Below are 22,222 nucleotides of genomic sequence, written 5' to 3'. Positions count from 1 at the left end.
CATTCATGAACATGTAATTTGTTAACAAAAGTGGCTTTCTACAAAAAAAGGGAACTTTTTGATGGTACATTAGTTACAGTTATACAGTCATTTGTATTAAAAATGTAAAACCCTTTGTGCTATACTGCCAGCGAGCGTTTTGCCCTACAGGAATGATTTGAAATGTCTTTATACTGTAAATACATGATTGATGAATAGTTGTTCTAGTACTCCTCACTTTGCAACTCAATGAATTAAGAAATCCATCCAGAAAAAACAAAATACTCTATCCAACAGATAACCCTGGAGAGGATCCAGCGCTCTGCACTGCATAATATACTGTCAGAATTAGAAAGGGAGAAGACAAATTGAAAAATAGCATCAGACAGGCTTGCAAATGTTGGGACATGTGAAGATGAAGTCCCCCCGCCCTGTATATTAAGTTAATAAATAACATTCTGTCTACTCCAGCGCTCAATAGCAAGGGTTTGAGATTGTTGCTGTAAGTAAATTCAGCCCAAGGAAAAATCACTGGGAATTTAAAGGGATCACAATGATTCAGCATCGCCAACATGGCTAGGTAACCCATTCTATACCTTTACACTTTTTCTGTGACGCGCTTAAAGTATTGGTTAGGGTTAACTTTGTCAAGTAATATTAAAATGTGAAAAACTTCAACTTCAATTTGACTGTATTCCCAAGCACTCAGTTTTCCTTTTGAATTGCTTCTCCACATGTCTGGTTGCTGACAATACTGTAAATATTTTAGCTACTGTGCTGTATGCGCCATGACCATTGTAATTAGGCACATTGTTACTGGGCACTTTGACCAAACAAATCTGATTGGCAAATTAGCTGCCTCTACCTCACACTCACCTGCCCATCAATGGTTTCCTGGAAACATCTTCCTATGTATCCGTTGAGTCTGGTCTGCGGTCTGGGGTGCCCGTTCCCATTCCCAATACTGTTCCCATTGGTGTAGCTATGATCCTTGGAGTATCCATTCCCATTAGCTGGCTGGGACCTCTGCTGCACTGAGCGCACAGGCTGCTGTTCCTCAACGCTGTTCTCCAGCGTTCTGGGAGGAACCTGACCCGGTTTCACTTGGGCCACCTGGTGGACCTCCACCCCCGCTTCAGGAGGGTGTTGAATGTGAACATTTACCAAGGAAGGATAAATGGAGGCTGCAGGAAGAAGAGATCAAACTTAGCTAATAGAGTTGAACTGAGCTACAACTGTGTTATTATAGACATATCAAATCACAGCACAGCACATATTTCAGATGAAATCAAGTCCAGGTTCTGGTTAATTCAGGTCAATACAATCAAATTACACCTCAGATCTGGAAATGGTACTGAATAAACTGGACAAACTTTACAAGTAGCAGTGCATCTACCGCACAGTTATCCTGTAAACTCAACTCTCAAATGAGATAAACAGATGATTCTGTTGGGTTTTGACAATTGGACCATTACCGTTTTCCTTGCAAAGCACCCAAACATGAATCTAAAAATCAACCCTAAATCATGGAACTTACAAGCAGCACACAGCCCCCAATAAACAAGGATCTGAAGGACTCTTTAACAGCTGTATATTAAATCATACTGCATCATTGTCCCTAGGCCACAATAACTTCTTTTTGATTAAGCAGTTTTGTGAAGTGGGGGAGTGGGGTAAGAAAATGAAAGAATACTCAAAGATTTTACAACATCTCATCTGGCTTCTGCTTCCCGTTACTGTACTTCATCACAAAGGGAAGCCACGAGGGGAAAATAAGCTACTGTAGTCGAGGGCTTATTACATATTTATAGGGCTGGCTGGATTGATGTTTTAAGTAATATATTTCCCATTCCTACACACAGCTACATATGGGTGTTCTTCAGCAGATGGTTACAGGAATGGGCAGTTTGTGTGGAGTGTCACGCACACACATATATTCTGTGCTCCTAGCTACTCCGGAGCATTAATTGAATGCCATCAGCAGTGGATACTTTTCATAAAAAACAACATTCCCGTCTGGGTCAGTATAGTGAACGAGCTCAGCTTAAACCACTTTTTACGTCCACAGCTGGTATGGGGAGATACCTGATGCCCTGGCATGAAGTCTAGGAAAAACACTGGTAAACAGGAGTGCTATTAAGCAACAGACAACAGAACACAGACACTTTAGATATGAACTGCACTGCCACTTTCACAAAGCACTATAGCATATGCGAGGGCTTGCGTCAATGTATTTGACCTGACAACCGGGCAAGACCCATTGAGCAACAATTTCAGTGATCTGAGCATTGTTACCTAGCTGGTTAGACAGTGGCAGGGTATACATGGAATGTGATGAATTGCTCGCAGCCTGACTGCTCTCCTTGGCTGCATGTTGTTTCTCGGGAGGTGGGGCTGGAAGGTGACAGAATTTCCCTGTGGAGTTCGATGGGCACCAGCACTGGTCTCGTCCGATGCAGCGCCCCCCGTTCATGCAGGGAATCTGGCAGAAATCTGTACGGAAATTGCAGAAAAGTCATTAGCAAGAGAGGTAGAAGGCCTGTGCTTCTGTTCTCCTGCAAACTAAAACTAATTTACTTGATTTATACACCTTCACAAAATCGGGGCTTTCCGGGTTTGACAACTAATGAGCAGCAATAAAAAGTCACTAAATAGGATGTAATTAATTTTTTGTTGACCATCCCATTTCCTCCATGTACTCTTATCCTGTTTCCCTGACCCCACACCTCAACTCACATTTATGTAGTCACGATTTTCCCCTTCGGGTAAGATTTCTAATATACAAGTCTCATTTAAAATACTTAATTTAAAACCTCACCATGACCTTTAGCTTTGCCAAGCAATAAACATTTCAAATTTCCGGTAGGTCATCCTTTAATGGGATTTTTTTTAAAGAAAAACCTACATAAATAGACATACATTTAAATAAATAAATAAATAGAATAGAATAGAATAGAATAGAATATATATTCCGGGTTTCATGTTTGCCTACAGCACATTCCGAGTGCGAGAAGAAGACTAACGGTGAATTAAAGAGCAGTGTTTTAATATTGTACATTTAGTTGTTCTTTACATTTAAACAAATGCATATTGTTTACTACTGGACAAATACATTTTGTGTGTCATTATCTAAAAAAGGCATTTGTTGACTGATGAGGGCTATGAATTAGGAGTTGCACTTGATTATGTTAAAGAAGACACATGTGGTGACGTTGGTGTTTTGTAACTGAACTGTATTCCGTTAAGACCGCCCACGCAGCATTTGATAGGCTGCACAAAATATCAGTTTATCAGCCGAGATGATTATTGGTTGTTAGTTGCGTTGGAAATTAATTCTATCCTGTGGTTACTTAGTAAAGCCCAGCCATGAAGCACTTGACAGGCAGCACAAAAAGCAACAATAAGTGGGTTTGTGAGGCAACAGCCTGCATGGCGAGTGGTTTTTGAAAAATCGTGATAATAATCGGGATATGATATTAAGCAAGGTGACATAAAACGGGTTCATCTCTATATACATATACACGCACACACCATAATTACGTCTTTTAAATGGGCAATGTAAAAAATTGTCTCTTTTTTACATTATGCTCCTCAAAAAGCAACCAACTTGTTTTTAAAATACAGTAATATCTTTAGCATGGTTGTTTGCTTTCAGATTGACCTTCCCATTTCCAGTCCTGTTTAACAAAGTTGTATTTTACAAAGTCATGGCCATAAATCTTACTCTAAATTGTTAGTTGATGAGGATGTACTGGTAAGGCACTGTTATGTCTCTCAGCCTCCCTCTAATGGTTACAGTACCAGTCTCCCATTGTTTGTTACAGTTCCCCTACCCAGATGTATAATGAAAGGTTCTGACACTAATTTGAGATTTTGGTTAGCTGCAGCTATCAAATTATACAGCGGAGCCTTAGTTAAATAACATATTAAATCATGAAGCAAGGCAAAGTTTCACATGTACTCTAATGTTAGCTGACAACCTATTACATCTGTGACTGTCTAATATCAAATCTATCCACCCAGCCCAGTCTGTGAAAACACATTCAGGACACTGATTTGAAGGTAACAAAACAAAGAACAAACTAGTGGTGCCAGGCAGCACATTCTCCAGGCAAATGGCTTTGCAACCCAAAGAGACATCTGTCTGGAATCGAGAAGATAATATTATTAGAAAAACCCTACCCTGGCTGCACATGCGAATCCCAAATTAGTTAGGAATGAAAGTGAAACACTTACGAATCCAATAAAGGAGACTTGCTATATCTAAACAGGGGCAGATCTTAATACTTTGAGATTATTCCTGCTGGTGTTTTCTCCTAGTAGCGATTTACTGACCCACTTTATTAACTAAATAGAAACTATATATTATGCAGTTTTTTTAGCGGTGGTATCAAGATCATAAAAATAGATGCGATTCTTGACACATAGATCCCTTTGAATATTGTCTGCTTGCATATGATTTACTGGAAAGTATATTCAAGGACTACAAAAACAAAAACAGGTGCTACCTGCATCTGCACACCTGCTAAGTTATACAAAATTTTGGCTTGGGGGCGTACATAGCTGCAAAGGATTTCAAAAGCAAAACCGTGCCAAATTCAGCTTCAAAGCAGCTAAGAAAGTAAAAGAAGAAATAAAGAACAATGGAAAAGACCCATTAATCCATTAAAGAGTTATCCTACAGTAACCTTATGAAATGGCTTCAATTTGGACTGTGTTTTTTACTGCAACACAAATAATTGCAACTCCTAAAAGTTTACCATGGGATTTGTGCACTTTTCCCATGGTTAAACTATGCATTAACCAGAGTTTACCCTGGTTTGCCATGTTCATTACTGTGCTTTACCATACCTCACTATTCTTTACAATGCTTACCTATGCTTTACCATGCTCTCACTATGCATTATTACACTTTGCTATGCTTTTACTGTGGGAAACTTTTCATATTCCAGTAGATTCATGTTTCCCCTCCTGACACTAAACGTTTTACACAGTTAGTAATTTCCCTCTAGATCCCCTCCAGTGGCATGTATTAAGACTCTTCTTTAATGTTAATTGTGAAACGAAAAAAAGAAAACACATGAGCCCTGCTGGCATGCAAAATGCTGTCAAAAACAATTAATACGACAATTCCATCAGCAGCGTTCCATTGCTTCGCATTCTGCTCTTAAATTCATAATGATGCAGTTCTTCCTGTCTGCAGGTCCAAGTGAGCTTAGGCAATGTCACTTCTGGCTGCGTCTAAACAGGACTACAGGAAATAGTGAAGTGGTGAGACATGCATGTATTAAATTAGATTTGCATAACGACTTTAAAAAGTGCAAGTTTTCTGTTAAAATAAAATGTTTGTGGTCAAAATGTATCCCTAAGCAGACATCAAGTCTAGTTTCTTAATAATGTTTCTGCATGGTGCCATGACACTGTACAGCTTTAAAAAGAAATCCGTTTAACCCATGCTAGGGACTTTAAGCAGCTAGTATATTGATTTTCACTTCCTTGTGTAACTTTTGGTCTATGTCTTAATTTAACTGCAACACAGAATTTTCCTACACAAAAGGGTAGATAAAATACACATTCCCAGGTCACGGCTATGCACTTAACTTGAAGTTTTGTCTTCCCTCCAAACATTAGGCATGCTTTTATTAAAACAACAGAGTCAATGCTTTTACAAAAATGGACATCCATATTTTAAATATTAAAAAGTTTATGATGTATTTAATATAAGAGAGCCTGTGTTCATAAAGTAGGCTGGGATTGCAATGTAATCTTTAAAGACTTAAAAAGATCAAAAAAATCAAACATTTTCAGGGTTAGAAACTTCCACAAGCCCGCACCCATGGTATTGAAACCGAGGAGTTTGAACAATCAGACCCCTGATCGTTGAGACATTTCATAATGGCTTTAGAATGGTTTTGTACCCCTGTCTTAGACAGCTACCCTCTCTACTGCTTGTGAAAAGGCTAATGCAAGTCCCAGATGTAATGTAATCCCTACAAATCCTTGTTTACACTGTAGCGCTTTAGCCTTCCCAAAGCATAACAATAGTTAAATCAGAGTAATCAAAAGGGTGATGATCAATAGGATGGGGGGCTAAGCACACCAATTCTCCTTTTCAGAGCATGAGGGATCAGAAATAATCAAAAACTTTGAATTCAATCAGCACTTCTAAAATAGATCACTAGAACAGATTCTTAAGTAACTTTGTTTGCCTGTTTGGTAACTATCTTTCTTTAAATTACATGTTTTTAAGCTGCATACAGTCAGACCACACCCAGAACGTGTTGTTGGTTCTTTCACAGTGGTATTACTTTACTGAATCGTATCATGAGGGCTGCAGCAAGAGATATGCTGACTGTACTTCTTTGGAGCGTTAGAGTTTTCAGCAGCACAGAAGTCACAGTCCAAGTTCCTTCAGTACGCTGCCTCTCAGGGATACTTGGCAAAAGCAGTTTTCAAGGTTTAAAAATAATAATACTTACAGATGCGAAATCCTGCTTTTGAGATGTGGCTCTGGGTGTTTTCACTGTAAACGGTCGTAGTGTCCCCTTTCTCACAGTTGTTGTAGCACTGACCATTGTTACAGCTCCTCTTGCAGATCATCGGGGTGAAGACAATCTTTATACGGTCAATGTTGGCCGTCAGGTTTGCTCCTAGGACAAAGACCAACTCAATAAGAAAAAGAGCAATCTCAATTCTGAACAGCATCCTCCTCGTCAGGCCCTCAAGGTCTCAGGCTCGCTTGTTTAGAGAGCAGAGGATATAAAAGAAAAGGCTTCTGTGTGGTAGAGGCTGGGTAGCGAACAACGTAGCTCACTGATGTCTCGCAGGACTGCAGTCTATGGAGGGGATCCAGTTTATAATGGGCCAGGCTCCAAGCTGTTATCATAAGGATGAGGTGTAAGTAGGAGAAAGCTGTGTAATGGTGGGAACAATGTCAATTACATTACAAAGCGAAAAACTTGGGCACAAGCCAACTTTTATTTATGGCATTTTAAAAACAGCTTACGGTAGTTACAAATTAATGCTATTATTATGTTCCAAGTCGTCCTGGGTTTTTCGTCAAGTTCCCTGATTACGAAGATGTTGGAACAGGAAATGAAGGGTGGAGGCTAGCCCTCTCCAAACCCTCTAACTTGATGGGTCTTGGTTTGTGTAACAGGCAGCCTGAAAGCTTTTACTCCATAGCCGCCCCCCCCCCCTCCAGCTGTAAGCCTTCTGTTTATGCAGCCCTTCGAAACGTCGCTGCTAAATCTCCAGGCTTAAAGCTTCAGATAAACTGCTGTCGCTCTTCAAAAAAAAAAAAAAAAAAAAAACACACTCTGGGCTGATGGCTTGGGACTTGGGCCAGTTTAACTTTTTATCTGATGTTCCATTCACAGGAGAGTCTCTCTGTGTCTAGTGATGCTGTACACCATGCACACACTTTGCAATGCAGCGGTATAAGGAATTGGGAAAAATAAGAATGGAATTAGTTGATCCGATCAAAATTATGAATGATTTTTTTTTTTGGTTTTCCCCCAGACCGGCTCCTAAGTTACAGAGCAAAACCCCACCTCAGAATATTGTGCCCCCTACTCAAAGACATGAAAGATTGAATAAGATAGGAAAGGAACAGCTGTTATCAACTACACCCACTCCTGAGTTTTAGTAACCTTTGGAGAGCTATTCAATTTCGCAAGCTATGTCCTCTCAAATCTAGCAAACTTATTTAAAAGACTGATCTTAGTGATTCCCTTACTTAACATACTGTATTGTACTGTACATCTAAAGTATGAATTGAACATTTTAATGAGAATGCTGCCCATTCATTTTAAATAGGGAAAATTATGTATGGCATTTTAAAAAGATCTTACGGAAGTTACTAATTGTTACTTTACATTATTTCAGTGTTCCATCAACTGCACTTTTCTGAAGATAAAATGTCAATAGAATGAAACCCTATTAGTATCATGAATACCTCTTGGTGCCACAGCATTATTAAGGTTCCCAGTTCCACGTCCACCGGCTGGCTGTTTGTGGTTGCCATTGGGCAGAGCGTTGGAGGTGATCTGTTCAGTAAATGATGGGTAACGCTTGACCGTGCGGGAAGCCCCAGTGTGCTGTGGAGAGGACCCAGCCTGCCCTCTTCTGTCATGTGTCCTTAAAAAAAAAAAATTAAAAAATGGTATCTTCAGATATTATAACTTTTCTTTTTTTTCTTTTGCCCTGGAAGTTGATACTCTGATAGACAAAACCTTATCACCTGTTATCAATTTGGGAAATTCCTTAGGAATCAATAACAAATAAGAAAAAAATATATAACTTCATTGACAATTTATTTTGAATGATGCTGAACCAACATTTAAAAAATATTTTCAGTGTCCTTCACAAATAAAATGGGCATCGATATACATATTAGATTAGTTTACTGCTCTGCTATTTTAAGTGCAGTTATTTTTCCTGTACTATTAGAATGCTTTGCAACTCAAAAAAAGACTTGTATCACCAATAGCTTTTTAAATTACATTGCTTATTTAAATTGCCTATAATCTTTTTACATTTACATGCACATACATTTGTTTGAACATGAGTTTTAGGACATGGATCCCTTCCTATATGTAATATATTACAATAGAAACTATATATATATTTTTTTAATAGTCTGTGCACAAACACACATTCTTCATTTGAAGATAATTTACACCCCGGGGAATTACGCAATTACGAAAAATGTTGGATCAAACTGAGGATAAAGGGAACATTGATTTTGCCAGAAAATGCCATGACAAAGGTCCCATGTTGCAAATATATCAGCAAAAGAGAATAAAAGATGTTCTTTGCTTTGCTTTGTACACTGTGAAGGTGGCACCCGATGCGATCCAGAGCGCTCTACCGCCAGGGGAAATTGACATCGACTTGTTTTGGTCATCGACAGCTGACCGTCTTCCTAATCTGAAAACATTCGCTTTCAGATACATAAATGCAGAACAAATACAGCTGATGCTGAGCGCAGCAACTCACTGTATAATCTTGTCCGGTCCGATCGGAGACGTTCTCTTTCGGAAGACAAACTGAAAGAGCTGGTGTTCCTTTATTTCAATCTTGGAATTTAGAAAGACTATGTTAAAAAAAAAAAAAAATCCATCGTATTCTACTTATTTTTCTATTTTTTACTTATGCTAGTATTCTGATATCCACTATGAGAGAAGAACCCAATACGACTGCACAATACTTTTGTTACTTTGTAACAACAGCATAATTTTGCATAATTTTGATGTTTTCTGTACACAATTCCCTGGGGTGTAATAATTGCACATTTGCAGTCTGGTGAACCTTTGATTCCCTAATTGCTGGCATTGTTGCACAGGGGAAGTGAGATCATGTAGCTGTATGACAAATTGTGTGAGATCCAGGAATACCTAAGTAGGAACATGCACCAAGTGAGGGCAAAGGAGACCAGGAACCTTGTGGAATAACAAATCATTTCTGAATGTCCAGGTGAATTACTTTCTCACACTTCACTGGTGATTTATTGCTATTATCTTGCATTTATCTCCACCAGCTGTATCTAATTAACATTGACAATCTGAATTCATGGCACTAGCTAATAAACTGGCTGCCCAAATGAAAAAGGGGAACAAATGAAAAGAACAATGCCTAAAAATCCATCATGTTTCTGAAACGTGCTCACAAGTCCAAAAATGTAAATTATATTGTTGTTTGCCAGATTCAACTCTTTCCTGAAGCTGCTGACTGGGTGATGTGACAATTCCCTTTTGTGCCAAAAACATGTCACAGAACAATTATGTATGCGTCACCAAGGTTATCATCCTAACTTATTTCTTACTTGATTGTTAAACATGTTAGTACTCAAAAGTGATTATAGGCTTTACGGTCAATGTAATTACATTTCAACTGAGATAAAATGATTTACATAAAAAAAGCTATGTTTATATATATATATATATATATATATATATATATATATACACACAGTAAAATAAATACAGGTACTACTTAAAAAGAATTGTGCCAAATGTTCTTGGCACAGGATAACATCTGTACACAGTCGAAGATTTATTGGGATTTTGACAAATATGTAACAGTGATTGGTTGATTTTTTTCTGTGTGAACTTTCTATAACTTGACACTAAAGTTCTATACTCTGCTTGCCAAATAAAACTAACTTTTTATAATTTCTTATCCAGAGATGCTATAGTTCTGAGATGGCAGTCGTGATTCCTGGTTTAATGTTTGAAAGCATTTAAAAGGCAATGGCAGAGTTCATATCTCAACAGCAACGAGCACTAAAGATATTACAGGATCAATAAGAATCATCACCTGAACATCTGTTGAAAACCTCATTTTCTAAGGAGTTCTATGAATGATATGAGTTTGTTATGCCAGTTGGTATTGAAGTATAGTACTATAAATCTTGTCTTTAAAAGATAACCAGCATTGCGCAAGATTCTTGGTGGCCAACACAGTCATGAAAACGTTTTTCCAAGCCGCCCACTCCGATATCCTGTGTGAGCTGTCTTCCTGAGAAGACCAGATGTGCTGTTTACGAGTAAAAACGTTCTCTGAAAAATGAGGTCATCATTAAAAACGCTGAATACAAGATGCAGTCTTATCTTTTACCCCCATCATTACATGAGGGCTCAATGAATGCACCTCAAAACACATTTCCATTCATTTAAACAAGATTATGGAAGCCAAACACTGAAACATTATAAGGAAAAATGTTCCCATTATGAAAACATGGTTTTCCATTTGTCAAATCCTACAATCTGTGATTACAGAAGGCATCCAGCAACTTAAAGACTCAAACTAAGACACTGGCTAGAGGATTGATCTAGTAAAAACAAAGTGTCAGTATGCTTAATGCAGGTGGCCAAGGCTAGCTGTATCTTAGTTGCATAGAAGTGAAAGCCATGGTGGGGACCCTGTTTTATTACAAAGCTAGTATCAGATCGGGACACAAGCTATCTTGGATACCAACCTTCTGTATATGTTCCAGCCTACTCATTAGTGGGGTTTTCCATGAATTAACTTGAGCAACTTCAGAAAGGCAAGTCAAAATATCTGAATCTGAATATTGGAGTAACAGAACTCAAACAGCATAACAAATATATATGTATAAAAAGGTATACTGTAATACATATTACATACCCTTTAGGTGTATCAACTTTCATAGCCCGACAGTAGGAGTATTTCAAGTGAATTGGAACAGGGAATTTAAAAACAAGTTGATAATGACTGCAACATGATTAATAGCATAAACAATTTTTTTTAAAAAGGTTCCAAATTATTATTTAAAACCAAAGCCGCTTTCTGAGGGGATTGTTTATAACTTCAGACAGCTGTACCATTGGAAAGGAAGTGTATTAAACAAGAAAACAATTGAAATTGTTAGTTGTGATTAGGTCTGACAGCGCAGGCTTATGGGAAACATATTTCCATTAGCAATTAAACAAAAAACCTGTAAATATTTTTTTAATCACCTATTATTAAAGTGTACTTTTAAAAAGATCCAACAACAATTATTGGGACCGCAATACTTCTTGATTGTCGTCCGATAGAAACAAATCAGACAAGATTGTGATGTTTATCATTTATCCCCAAAGACTTTGCTTTTTATGGATCGTTTTTGTCACAACTGTACACAGCTGTTTTTCTTTTCTGAGGGCAGACAGGTTTGCTTGCAGCTGTGCAAGCGGGAAGAGTTTAAGGACTGCATGGCTAGAGAAGGCCCTCCAGCATAACAAGATTTTGGAAAGGAGTTTTACAGCTTTCTACATGGCAAAAAAAAAAAAAACACAACTCTGTAGTCTGCTGTCTGACTTCCTCCCCTGGTTACAGGCTGTATTCAAACTCTCAGGGGGGATCCTGCCATACCTAACAGTATACATCTTGCATTGGTGTGTATAACACAATACCTGCTGATACAGAGTCATAGCAAGCCACATATTCAACTACTCTTGTATTTAATTATCTGTAAGAACTCGCCACAATCTGGTTTCATTGAAGGATAGCACTAATATCAGACTACTGAGGTAACATTGGTTAGTGCGAGATTGATGCCGATTGGGGTCTGTGAAATCAGCCATTTGTGTATGTAAACCTGAATTAAGAAGTTTCATCATTAAAAGTCTTGGCCTTGCCAGAAGTCTGATATTGAAGACTGGTCCAATGCGACAAACGTTACACTTTAATGCAAAGCCCCTTGTGCAGGAGGCAAGACAATACCTCAGTAGTTTCCTAGTTACACATACAAACATGACCCCCTTTTTTTTCTTCTTTTTTTAGTTTTTTTAACGACCTGCTGAAAACTCATGAATTACTATTAATATGTTATTATGTAATGGCATCTATAATGTAGGATTAAATACCAGACTTTGTTTTCGATAGCTGGCAAACCATTAGGAAATTAACTACATTAGGGAAAGCAAATTAGCAAGAAAGATCAGAAACCGCCCATAGAAAAAAGTGGTTGAATTTGAAACAGTTCCAGTGTATTACAAAGTATAGTTGTATTGGCACGGGTGGTTGTTTTTCTTCAAATAAGGTGAATCTCTGTGTTAAATCATGCCATTAATTAAATCTCATAAAACATAATTAGCAATAACGCTTGGTCCACCCTTATGCTTCTTGTTCTTCATGCTCAGTCTCTCTTCTGAACCCAGGAGTTAATGACAAATAGTTACCGTTCCTTCACTACTCTAGACACACGCTAGCTGCAATCCTCTCTCCGCTATTTGGCACCTATTCTATTGATCTGATGACATTAAGGTCGGCTTTTAAAGTTAGATAGACCCGTGAGATTAAATATCTTATTTTTTTAAGGGGGTCCTGGGTCCTAATGAAAAAAATAATATATTGAAGGTCTACAGTTACGACTCACTTTCAGTTCAAAATCCCTTTCAGGAGTTTTAAGCACCTCAGGAGAGAACATCATTCGAGGGAAATGTTAAACGGTTGTTTCCCGGTGTGTCATTCAAAAAGCTACACTCCTTTTGGATCTTGTGCAGGTCAGGTTCAGAACATTTTAGTGCAAAACAGAAATTCTCCCAAAATATGTTCCAAACATGAGTGGCTGAAACAAGAAAATCCTTTGCCAGTCACTTTGACCGATCCAGGATCCTTTGCTGGCATATAAATCGCATACCAAATATGGGTCAGTTCTTAATAGTAACTGGATAACAATGTGCAATCCCTTGAAATAAACCTAATGTAGCCTGTGACACAGCACAACCCAATGCTGAAAAACTTTAAGAACAGACATTTGAAAATGCTACACGGGAGGGAAGTTTAGACACTGTGCTCAAATTTTCAATTAAAATCCTGTGTAGCTGTAATTAATGTGTGTTTGTACATCACACACAAGTAGTCAAAATAACAAATTGTTTTGTTTACAGCCTGAATAACATGGAGGGATGATATTGAGGACCACAGTTTGTTGTGAGAACAGACAAGGAAAAATACCATCTACTAATAACTGTCTGTCAAAGCATTTGTTTTTCCTCAAAATTATTATCTCAGAAGAGCAAAAGGAGTGTGGATTCCTTTTTTATGTCTCTGTGTGCCGCTACAGGCCTGCTTTGTTGGTGTGCCAGGAATGGCTACATACTTGGGGATTCTCAAAACAGATCACTTCCTATCTGTGCATTCTTTTTTTTTTTTTTTTTTTAAATTTAGTCGTCGGCAATTATTTTTACCCCGGTTTTCACCCCAATTTAGCATGCCCAATTATTATCTGTATCCCCGGCTCACCGCTCGCAACCCCCCCGCCGACTCAGGAAACGGAGGCTGAAACACGCGTCCTCCGAAACGTGCTCCTTCCAAGCCGTCATTTTTCGCACTGCAGATCCACAGCAATGCTACCAGACCTATAGTGCCGGAGGACAACACAGATCTGGCGGCTCCGCTGCAGAGCCACAGGCGCCCTATCGGCCACAGGGGTCGCTGATGCGCGGTGAGCCGTGGATTCCCCTGCCGACCTAAGCCCTCCCTACCCGGGCAGCGCTCAGCCAATTGTGCACCGCCCCCTAGGAACTCTCGGTCACGGTCAGCTGTGACATAGCCTGGATTCGAACCAGCGATCTCCAGGCTATAGGGCACATCCTGCGAGGAGCGCCTTTTACTGGATGCGCCACTCGGGAGCCCCCTGTGCATTCTTAAAAGTGCTACTGGAAACCCCATTTGCCCCAAATGCTTTGAAGACTGTCAAGAAATTCCCTTGGGCTGTTAATGGTTGACATTAGTCAACATTCATTAGTGGGGACATAGGACATTAAATGTTCCCTTTGAACCTGAACATTTTCCAGTTGCTTATTTCCTTCTTTCTACCCACACTTTTATAACATTTCTGCAACATCGGGCAACAGGGAACACAGAGTAAACCACATTGTTAGTGTGGAATCCGCACAATGCTGCCAAATCTTAACCAGACAAAAACAAGGACCAGACGTTTCTAACTAGCATCAAACAGGTTTGTCTGGGTCACCCTACAGGTAAATATATTGACGAGCAATACTGTAGGTGACAAACAGATAACTCACTCTAATTAGTGGCTTATTTTAAACTATGCATCAGCTGCAGAGTCACTTACAACAACGTCTCACCCGAAAGACGGAGCACAAGGAGGTTAAGTGACTTGCTCAGGGTCACACTCAGTGAGTGAGCCAGAATTTGAACCAGAGATCTCCTGGTTACAAGCCCTTTTCTTTAACCACCGGACCACACAGCCTCCTTTACTCAACAAAGAACATTCGACTGATGCTAAAAAAGAACCAACAAGGGCTTGGAAAGAAGACAAGTCAATCTGCATAAAACTGTGGCTGGGATTACTATTGACTTATGGCTATGCTATTATTATAGCGGCTGCACAGAACTACCAAACAACAAAATAAACAAAAAATGCAGATAATTGCTGCTTTTGCTGCTTCAGCAATTACAGAACCTAATTGTGATGATCGTTATTAGGTCTACATAATTATTTAGTTCTTTAAAAGCTGCCATGGGAATAACGGTCCCAAAATGAAAAATATAATACCAGTCAACGGGAAGATGGGAAGCACTGCTGTTAAACCAATACTGAACATAAAGAATATATGCTCGCTCTAAATGTGTAGCTTCTGTTTTTTTTCAGTCTCTTAGTTTTAAGTTTATTGGTCCTTTTTTCGTCTATTGCCAAAATCGAACAGAAAACCAGACGGATTTAAGGCTTTCATTTAGATGCTGAAAGCTGCAATTTTGGCGACATGTTGACTGTCTAAACAATCTTGTTTGACATCAGGCAGTGGTCCCTGGTGCTTTTAAAACTCTGGCATCACCTGGTAATTAGGGAGCTAGCCTGGGTTTCACCAAACGGTGCCTTAGGGTTGAAATGACAGCAACGTTATAAAATTGGTTCATTATGTAAGTCTAACATTTACGAAACGCTCGGTACATGACCCTAGCAAAATGTTCCCTGTGAAATACTTCAGTATGTTATAACAACTTGGACAATACCATGGGATTTGTAAGCATTTAAATCACTTTATAAAAAGAACAAGAACTCTTTTTTATGTCCCAAGCACAAAAAAAGGGAATTTTCAAGAATGGCAGACACTTATTCTTTCCCATGCTCAGGTGAAAAAATCTTTGCAGAACAGCAAGGCCCAGTCAGATGAAATCTAATGAGGTGCTCTGCTCTGTCTTCTGTAATTGGATATGTTAATTGCTAGGTGAAATGCTAAGAGAGGACTATAGGGGACCATACTTCAATATCAACTGGGTTACTATTGGGACAGTAATCTTGTCTGGGTTACGTTTGGAGATTAGAATAGAGAACCCATGATATTAGATTCCAGGGCACTTGCATGCTTCTAATAAATCATTCTGGTTTCCAGTTCTGTTTAAAGCCTGCGTGTGTGTAGTGCAGCGTGAGTCAGACAACTGTAATGTGTTCTTGATCACTGAAAATTCCCTGAATCTGTGTACAGTTATTTTTAAGGTATTTTTTTTTCCTAAAAGAGACAAATGTTTGTTTAATTGTGTTTGAGCAGAGGAATTTCGCATGTGTTATCGCTGGATGCTATCCCACTGTCTCGGACATCGTCAAGAGACTCGGGTAGAGTGAAGATGAAGTTGACACGGACTGTGGGAGCTTTAGAAAAATATACAGTAGTGTCCTGGCTTTAATGTTTGTATGTTAATGTTTATACATACTTCGCACGTTTTTTTTTTTTTCTCCACAAAGTGTCTGATAGAGCACGCCTGGTCAGTAGGGGCTGATGTAGCTCCGTCAAGCAGCTCAATCCCTGCCTGTTTCGCTTGCAATGCTTCTCACAGCCAGGGCCCGAATCTGCACGCCGCTGACCGCATGACTCCCCCTGCACACCACACGGTCGTGCGTTTCCCAGTGTGCCACACGGAGGCCCTTCCAAAAACATACGCTTCCAAACAAACCTCAACAGCCAAGGTTACGTTGTTGAAATGTTTGCTGACAATGTCAGAACAGCTTGGCACAAGCTGGATTTGAACCTCACTCTCAGGGCTCACCCTGCACCCCAAGCGGCAGTGCTTAACAAGGCGACACACTGGGGACTCCCCAAGTGCATTTATTTGTTTTGTAATCAAAGTAATAGAAGAGTGTTATTGAAGTTATTAGCTGCAATGTTGAGCTTCTATAATTCTTCCTAAGCATTATGACAGTTTTATGCAGTACAGAAAGTTAAATCTAGCCTGAAAAAAAAAAAAATATATATATATATATATAATTTCCTTGTTGGCACTAATCCTTATTCAGACTACATTTAACTTTCTGTACTGCATAAAACTGTGCATACATGCACTGTGCACCTTTTTTCATGCTAGTATGTGCCAGAGGATTTTACCACGAATACTGGAAACAGCTAGTGAAATGACATGGCTCTCACACGCAACTAGCCAAGGAATTTCTAAATTAAGTATTAATGGTCATCAACATTTACTCGTGAAAAATTTGGAATTTCCACAGTTGTCATGTAAAAAAAATGTTTTCTTTCTGCATCATTACCAGCCTTTTGTACACTATGCCTGGAGCCTGAAATGTGCGCCGTTTACTTTATTTGAATGAGGGGCCAGTCAAAATAAGTGAACAGCAAAGCGGTTATAATAAAGAAAATTATATGGACATTTTTTGCAATCATTTATTCCAAGTCATAATTTTATAATTATGTTTATAACCTGCACACGTACCACTCTGTCTCTGTTTTTAAAAGAAATAACCATCAAAGCAGGGACACAATGTTCTCTTCATTTAAATTCTATCAAGCTTTCTGAAACATTGTTTTGGTCACTTTCTTTTCCAAAAGCTATGACTACCCAGTGACGGCTGAACACTGAGGAATTTTGGACATGCTTTCGTTGAAATATATTCCACGGTTTCCAGGCAACAATGCTGACACTGGCAAAGTGACAGCGAGGAAAAAGCAGTTGACACAGGAGGGCTGCTATAGAGGCTGAGGCCAAACACAAAGAAAACGCTGGAAACAAAATGTTTCTGAAGCCAACAGAGATGTTCTGAAGAACTTAATATTTATCAAAACACCTTTTATGCCAAAAACAAACAGTGTCATAAATATTGTATCAAGCCTTTGGTGGAGCAAATATGAAAACGAATTCAATTCCCCATACAAATTGTATAGATTTTTTTATTTTTTTTGTAAATTTAGTCGTTGCCAATGGTTTTTTACCCCGGTTTTCTCCCCAATTTGAAATGCTCAATTATTTTTTGTATCCCGGTTCACCGCTGCAGTTCCCCTCGCAACACGGGGAAGAGAGGCTGGAACACACACATGCTCCTGCCAATCCATCAATCCATCCAGAAAGAATATCAGTGTCTTTCTTATATTAAAGTGAATTATACATTTTCCTAATCATTAACACATCAAATCCAAGTTTTGTTATTGTTATTGATGTTTTATTTTTTTACTGCCGGTTTTGTTGCCAAAAAAAAAAAAAAAAGTATATGCCATGCTTAGGGGGTGAGCAATGATTGCATTAGTTGTAGTGATTGTGAGAGTAATGAGAGTTAACCAGCAGGCTCTCTGGTGCGTAACTTGAGAAACAGTTCAGCACCAATATTCAAAATGATTTGCACCCCTGACCTTTTGATTTCTTTTAACAAGCATTATGTACCCCATTCACAAAACTTTAAAGACAGATTTAAGAAACTGCTTTAGGAGTGTTTAAGCAATTACATAGTGCTTTGAAAAACAAGAACAAACGTCTAACCCTCTGTAAGAAGTTTCCTGATCTATAAACTTGATTTAAAATCAATCAAAAAACGGTCATTAGCAAAATATTTCTTATAACAGTCCTTAAATTTGTGTGCACTAAATTTCCAAACCACAGAATAGTGTACCATATCTCATCTAAAAGAAAGAATTAGGATTGAGACATAATTAAAAAAAAAAACACTGTGAACATAATTTAGATTGTTTATTTATCATGTAATCAAATAAACTACACAATTATATTACAAGTCTACCAGAAGCCATAACAGTATTTCTATGTTAGATTTTGAAATGTCACATTTTTTTTTGTCAATATTACGTTAAGTATATGGAAAACTACAAAACATTATTGTAATTCAATATATTAATGTAACATTATTCAGCAGGTTTCATTCAACTTTATAAAGCAAAATTAGTTATTTCTATAGGGTGATACCAAACTTTTGGCCATAACTGTACAATGGAAAGTGTAACAATGCAAACGGGTTATGTAAAATAACAAAATGGGATGCCAATTTTGTGGTCTACCAAGATCTTCTGAAGAATGATGCAAATTGTTAACGCGTTAGATGACAAAAAAACTGATCCAGATAATGAGCGAAACCACAACAGGGCCATCTGCTTCATTTAAAGGCACTGTTGTAAAGTCACACATTTATTTATTTTTCTCACTTGGACCAGGATGATTACACCATGTGTTCATCCATAACCTGAAATAACCTTTTACATTTTGGTAACATCAAAAGCTCAAACCACAAAATTACAGGGTGGTAAGCATCATTTAAATCAGTAGCGGTCCATCAGAAAAATGACAGGCTTACAAATGTGTTGTTTTGTGGTACCACGGCCTTCACATAATCACTGTGGCATTCCTGGTAATCATTACGAGCTGTTGCGCTGAGTCTTCCACACAAACCCCTAAACCAGATGGGGAAACATTGCATCTCTTGTTGAAAATACCACATGGGCAATTATTTTCAAACACCAAGTGACAGGATTTATAATTCATGGCAGCATCTGTCTTTGTTTTAGTTAAGAGGATGTGTAAGTAAAGAAACATTATTGTCCTCATTAATAATATTGTAATATTCCCATGGTTCCACGTGGAATAAATAAAAGACCAAAAGGCAGAGAGCATAACTTTGTGTTTGCTCATTGCGAGCTTTCCTGGAACCTGGTTTTATTAGGCAAGTGAAGACCAGTCAAGAACACTAACAGGAAATGAGATCAGCAGTTGAAAATCCATTAACATTTGTTTGTATTGATTTTTTATTTTTTTTTTTAAACTAGATTAGGCCACTAGACTAGTCACCGTGTCTGTTCTTATCCTTAATAATTACAGAGATACAGGACAAAAGCTTCACTTTGTGACCTTCCTGATCATCAACAACAACCTTTATGAGAAACTTTACTTCATGCTGTACACACCTGAGGCATGGCTGCGCCCACACAATGTTCTTCTGACAGCTATAATCTCCTTGCGTTTCCTTTGTGTACAAATCTGCTTCACTGAAGTATTTATTAACATACATTAACTAAATGTATGGAGTTTGGATATTTGGGGTCCCTAGTAAAAATAAACAGACTTGGCAATGAAAATGTTGACTGTATAGCAAGTAGGTCACAGAGGATTTTCTTTCATGGCCGCACAGCAAAATTAATGTTTGATTTTTAAAAACCTATTTCTTTCATAGGTTTGCATCACAGACGGTGTTGTAGTTTGATTGGGATAACTGCAAATTATGGGCTAATGCATTCAAGCATTTACGAAAGTCTGAATTCAACATCGTAGGGAAGGCTTGCAATGAATGAAGGCGGCTGCAGTTAGAAACAAATGGCCAGGTTACTGAATAAATCCCATGCAACTCATCTGGGCTCGTGATGGTAAAACTAAAAATGAATCTACATTTACACGTGGAAAACATCTGGCCACAACTGTAAAACTGCCAGCCTTATTGGCACACTGGTTGGCATGCATTTGTCAGCTTTGTTTAATACACTGGAGCCACTCTCAATACACATGCTAAGGAGTGTGCCTAGCATTAAATATGCAGAAATGTTATTTTGATTAATACATTATTTCCAAAGATTGAAAGATTGCTAAAATGTCCATTTGCATGTGCCAAACAGCCTGAAACAATGATGTACAATATTTCACTATTGTGTTAGATAGCCTCTCTCCCCCCCGCCCCCCCCCCCCCCCCCCCCGCCCCCTCCAGTAATGGATTAGTCCTTTTTTTACCATGTTTTAAATGGACGACTCAGTTTTCATTTTGATCTGATTGCACTAATAGGCTACGGCAGGCAGGCGAGGTATAATTGTGACTTACTGGTCTTATGGGTTTCTGTATTAAAACTGTGTACTCTACTATAAACATCCAAATCCCAAAGGCCAGATTAAGTTACAGTGCATTAAATGGCAACAAACTAACTTGTGGGTCACACATGCAATTGGTAAGTCCACCCATCTTCACTTTTCCTTTAATGAAACAGTACACTTCGCTTTGTCCCTGAAAACCACAGAGCAGTGCTGTGACTAAAAAACTCATGTTGGAGACCTTTGGTTGTATAATTTGTCTCTAAGTTGTTTTTAATGGCAGCAGCCCAGTCTCTGAAGGCTGTGGTTTCTGTGGTTAGATGAAAGTCCCTAAGGCCTGAAGAGGTATGTAAAAAGAGATTGTGCTGTTGTTCCAGTATAACAATGCATGTTGACAGGTTTCTTGATCCAAGAAAGGAGAAATTATATATATATATATATATATATATATATATATATATATATATATATATATACATATATATATATACTCACACATATACATACATACACACATATATACCATTACAGGTGCTAGTTCTTCAGCACATCAACCTATGGGTTTGAAGGTCACAGCCTCGACCTGGGTGTTGATCTGGTCACACACGGTCATGGTTTGGTACTGACCATTACCACATGGAAAACAACCATGTCCAGACAGGCAAACAAAACTTCCACAGGAAAGGTTTATGTTTATTTGTATAGAGCGGACAATATACATAAGTTATCTCCACAATGCAACTGGATGATGCTAGGTACCATACCTTACATAGCTAGATACAAATACCATTATCATGCAAGACAGATACAGTGCATCCCTGCTCTCTCTCTCTCTCTCTCTCTCTCTCTCTCTCTCTCTCTCTCTCTCTCTCTCTCTCTCTCTCTCTCTCTCTCTCTCTCTCTCTCTCTCTCTCTCTCTCTCTCTCTCTCTCTCTCTCTTATAGCAATCCTACATTAATCTGAAATGGGTTGCTTTAACTCCATCTAAATCCAGTCTAAGACTGGATCCAGTGTTAATCTATCATTGCAATTACTCCAGTGCTAATGCTTTATTTATATGCAACAAATTTTTTTTTTTCTTAATTCACAAAGATTTTAGGACCCATGCTACTCTCCAAATGATCACTGGAGACTTCTCCACCCAGCGGTCTGAATGAACACCTAATTCGTATTGTCTTTTCCAAAATGTTTAAATTGGAGCTTTTAATCACTGCAATAGCAGCGAGATTTTCACAGGCGCTGGCCTTCCTCTTACCTTCACGTAGAGGGGACAGTAATTGGGTTTGACACAGCACTGGAGTGCAAGGATGGAAACAGTCAGACAGCAAAGCCATTCTGTCTGTGGCTTAGCTGTTAGAGACCTTTCATTTGCTGAATCCTGCTGGGAGAGAAATGTCCTTTGGAGTCTAATACCACAGCGTTTTTTTGAAGGTAGGCAAAATTTGTTGTAGTTATTTTCTTTGTCTCTCTCTCCAATTCCTCCAAGCTCAATGGGTTTCATTTGAACCACATGGTACAGCTTTGGCTTCAGTACCTTTATGCTCAGTCTCGTTTTTTTTCTGCTGCTTCTCTTCACATTTTTTGCATAATGGAGTCTTCAATATTAAATTCCCTTAAATTCTACTGCTTAAGCACCTCTATTTTCTCACCTAAAATCACTCACATTCCTCGGCACTGACTCTCT

The 22,222-nt window shown here is 38.6% G+C and overlaps 1 protein-coding gene across 1 annotated transcript in view; it reads right to left on the bottom strand.

The window, feature by feature from the left end:
* Nucleotides 1–22,222, bottom strand: part of LOC117417276 (latent-transforming growth factor beta-binding protein 2-like) — a 97,261-nt gene that overhangs the window by 47,273 nt on the left and 27,766 nt on the right. Inside the window, exons 4-7 of the mRNA XM_058991857.1 lie at nt 7,937–8,118; nt 6,459–6,629; nt 2,275–2,472; nt 856–1,163 (exon numbers count right to left, since the gene is read on the bottom strand). Coding sequence (XP_058847840.1) covers nt 856–1,163; nt 2,275–2,472; nt 6,459–6,629; nt 7,937–8,118 — 859 coding nt within the window. The remainder of the gene's footprint in view (nt 1–855; nt 1,164–2,274; nt 2,473–6,458; nt 6,630–7,936; nt 8,119–22,222) is intronic.

Source organism: Acipenser ruthenus, chromosome 18 (genome assembly GCF_902713425.1).
Source record: "Acipenser ruthenus chromosome 18, fAciRut3.2 maternal haplotype, whole genome shotgun sequence".
NCBI lineage: Eukaryota > Metazoa > Chordata > Actinopteri > Acipenseriformes > Acipenseridae > Acipenser > Acipenser ruthenus.
Note: the sequence above shows the minus strand (reverse complement) of the source record. Positions and strands in the feature narration are given on the sequence as shown.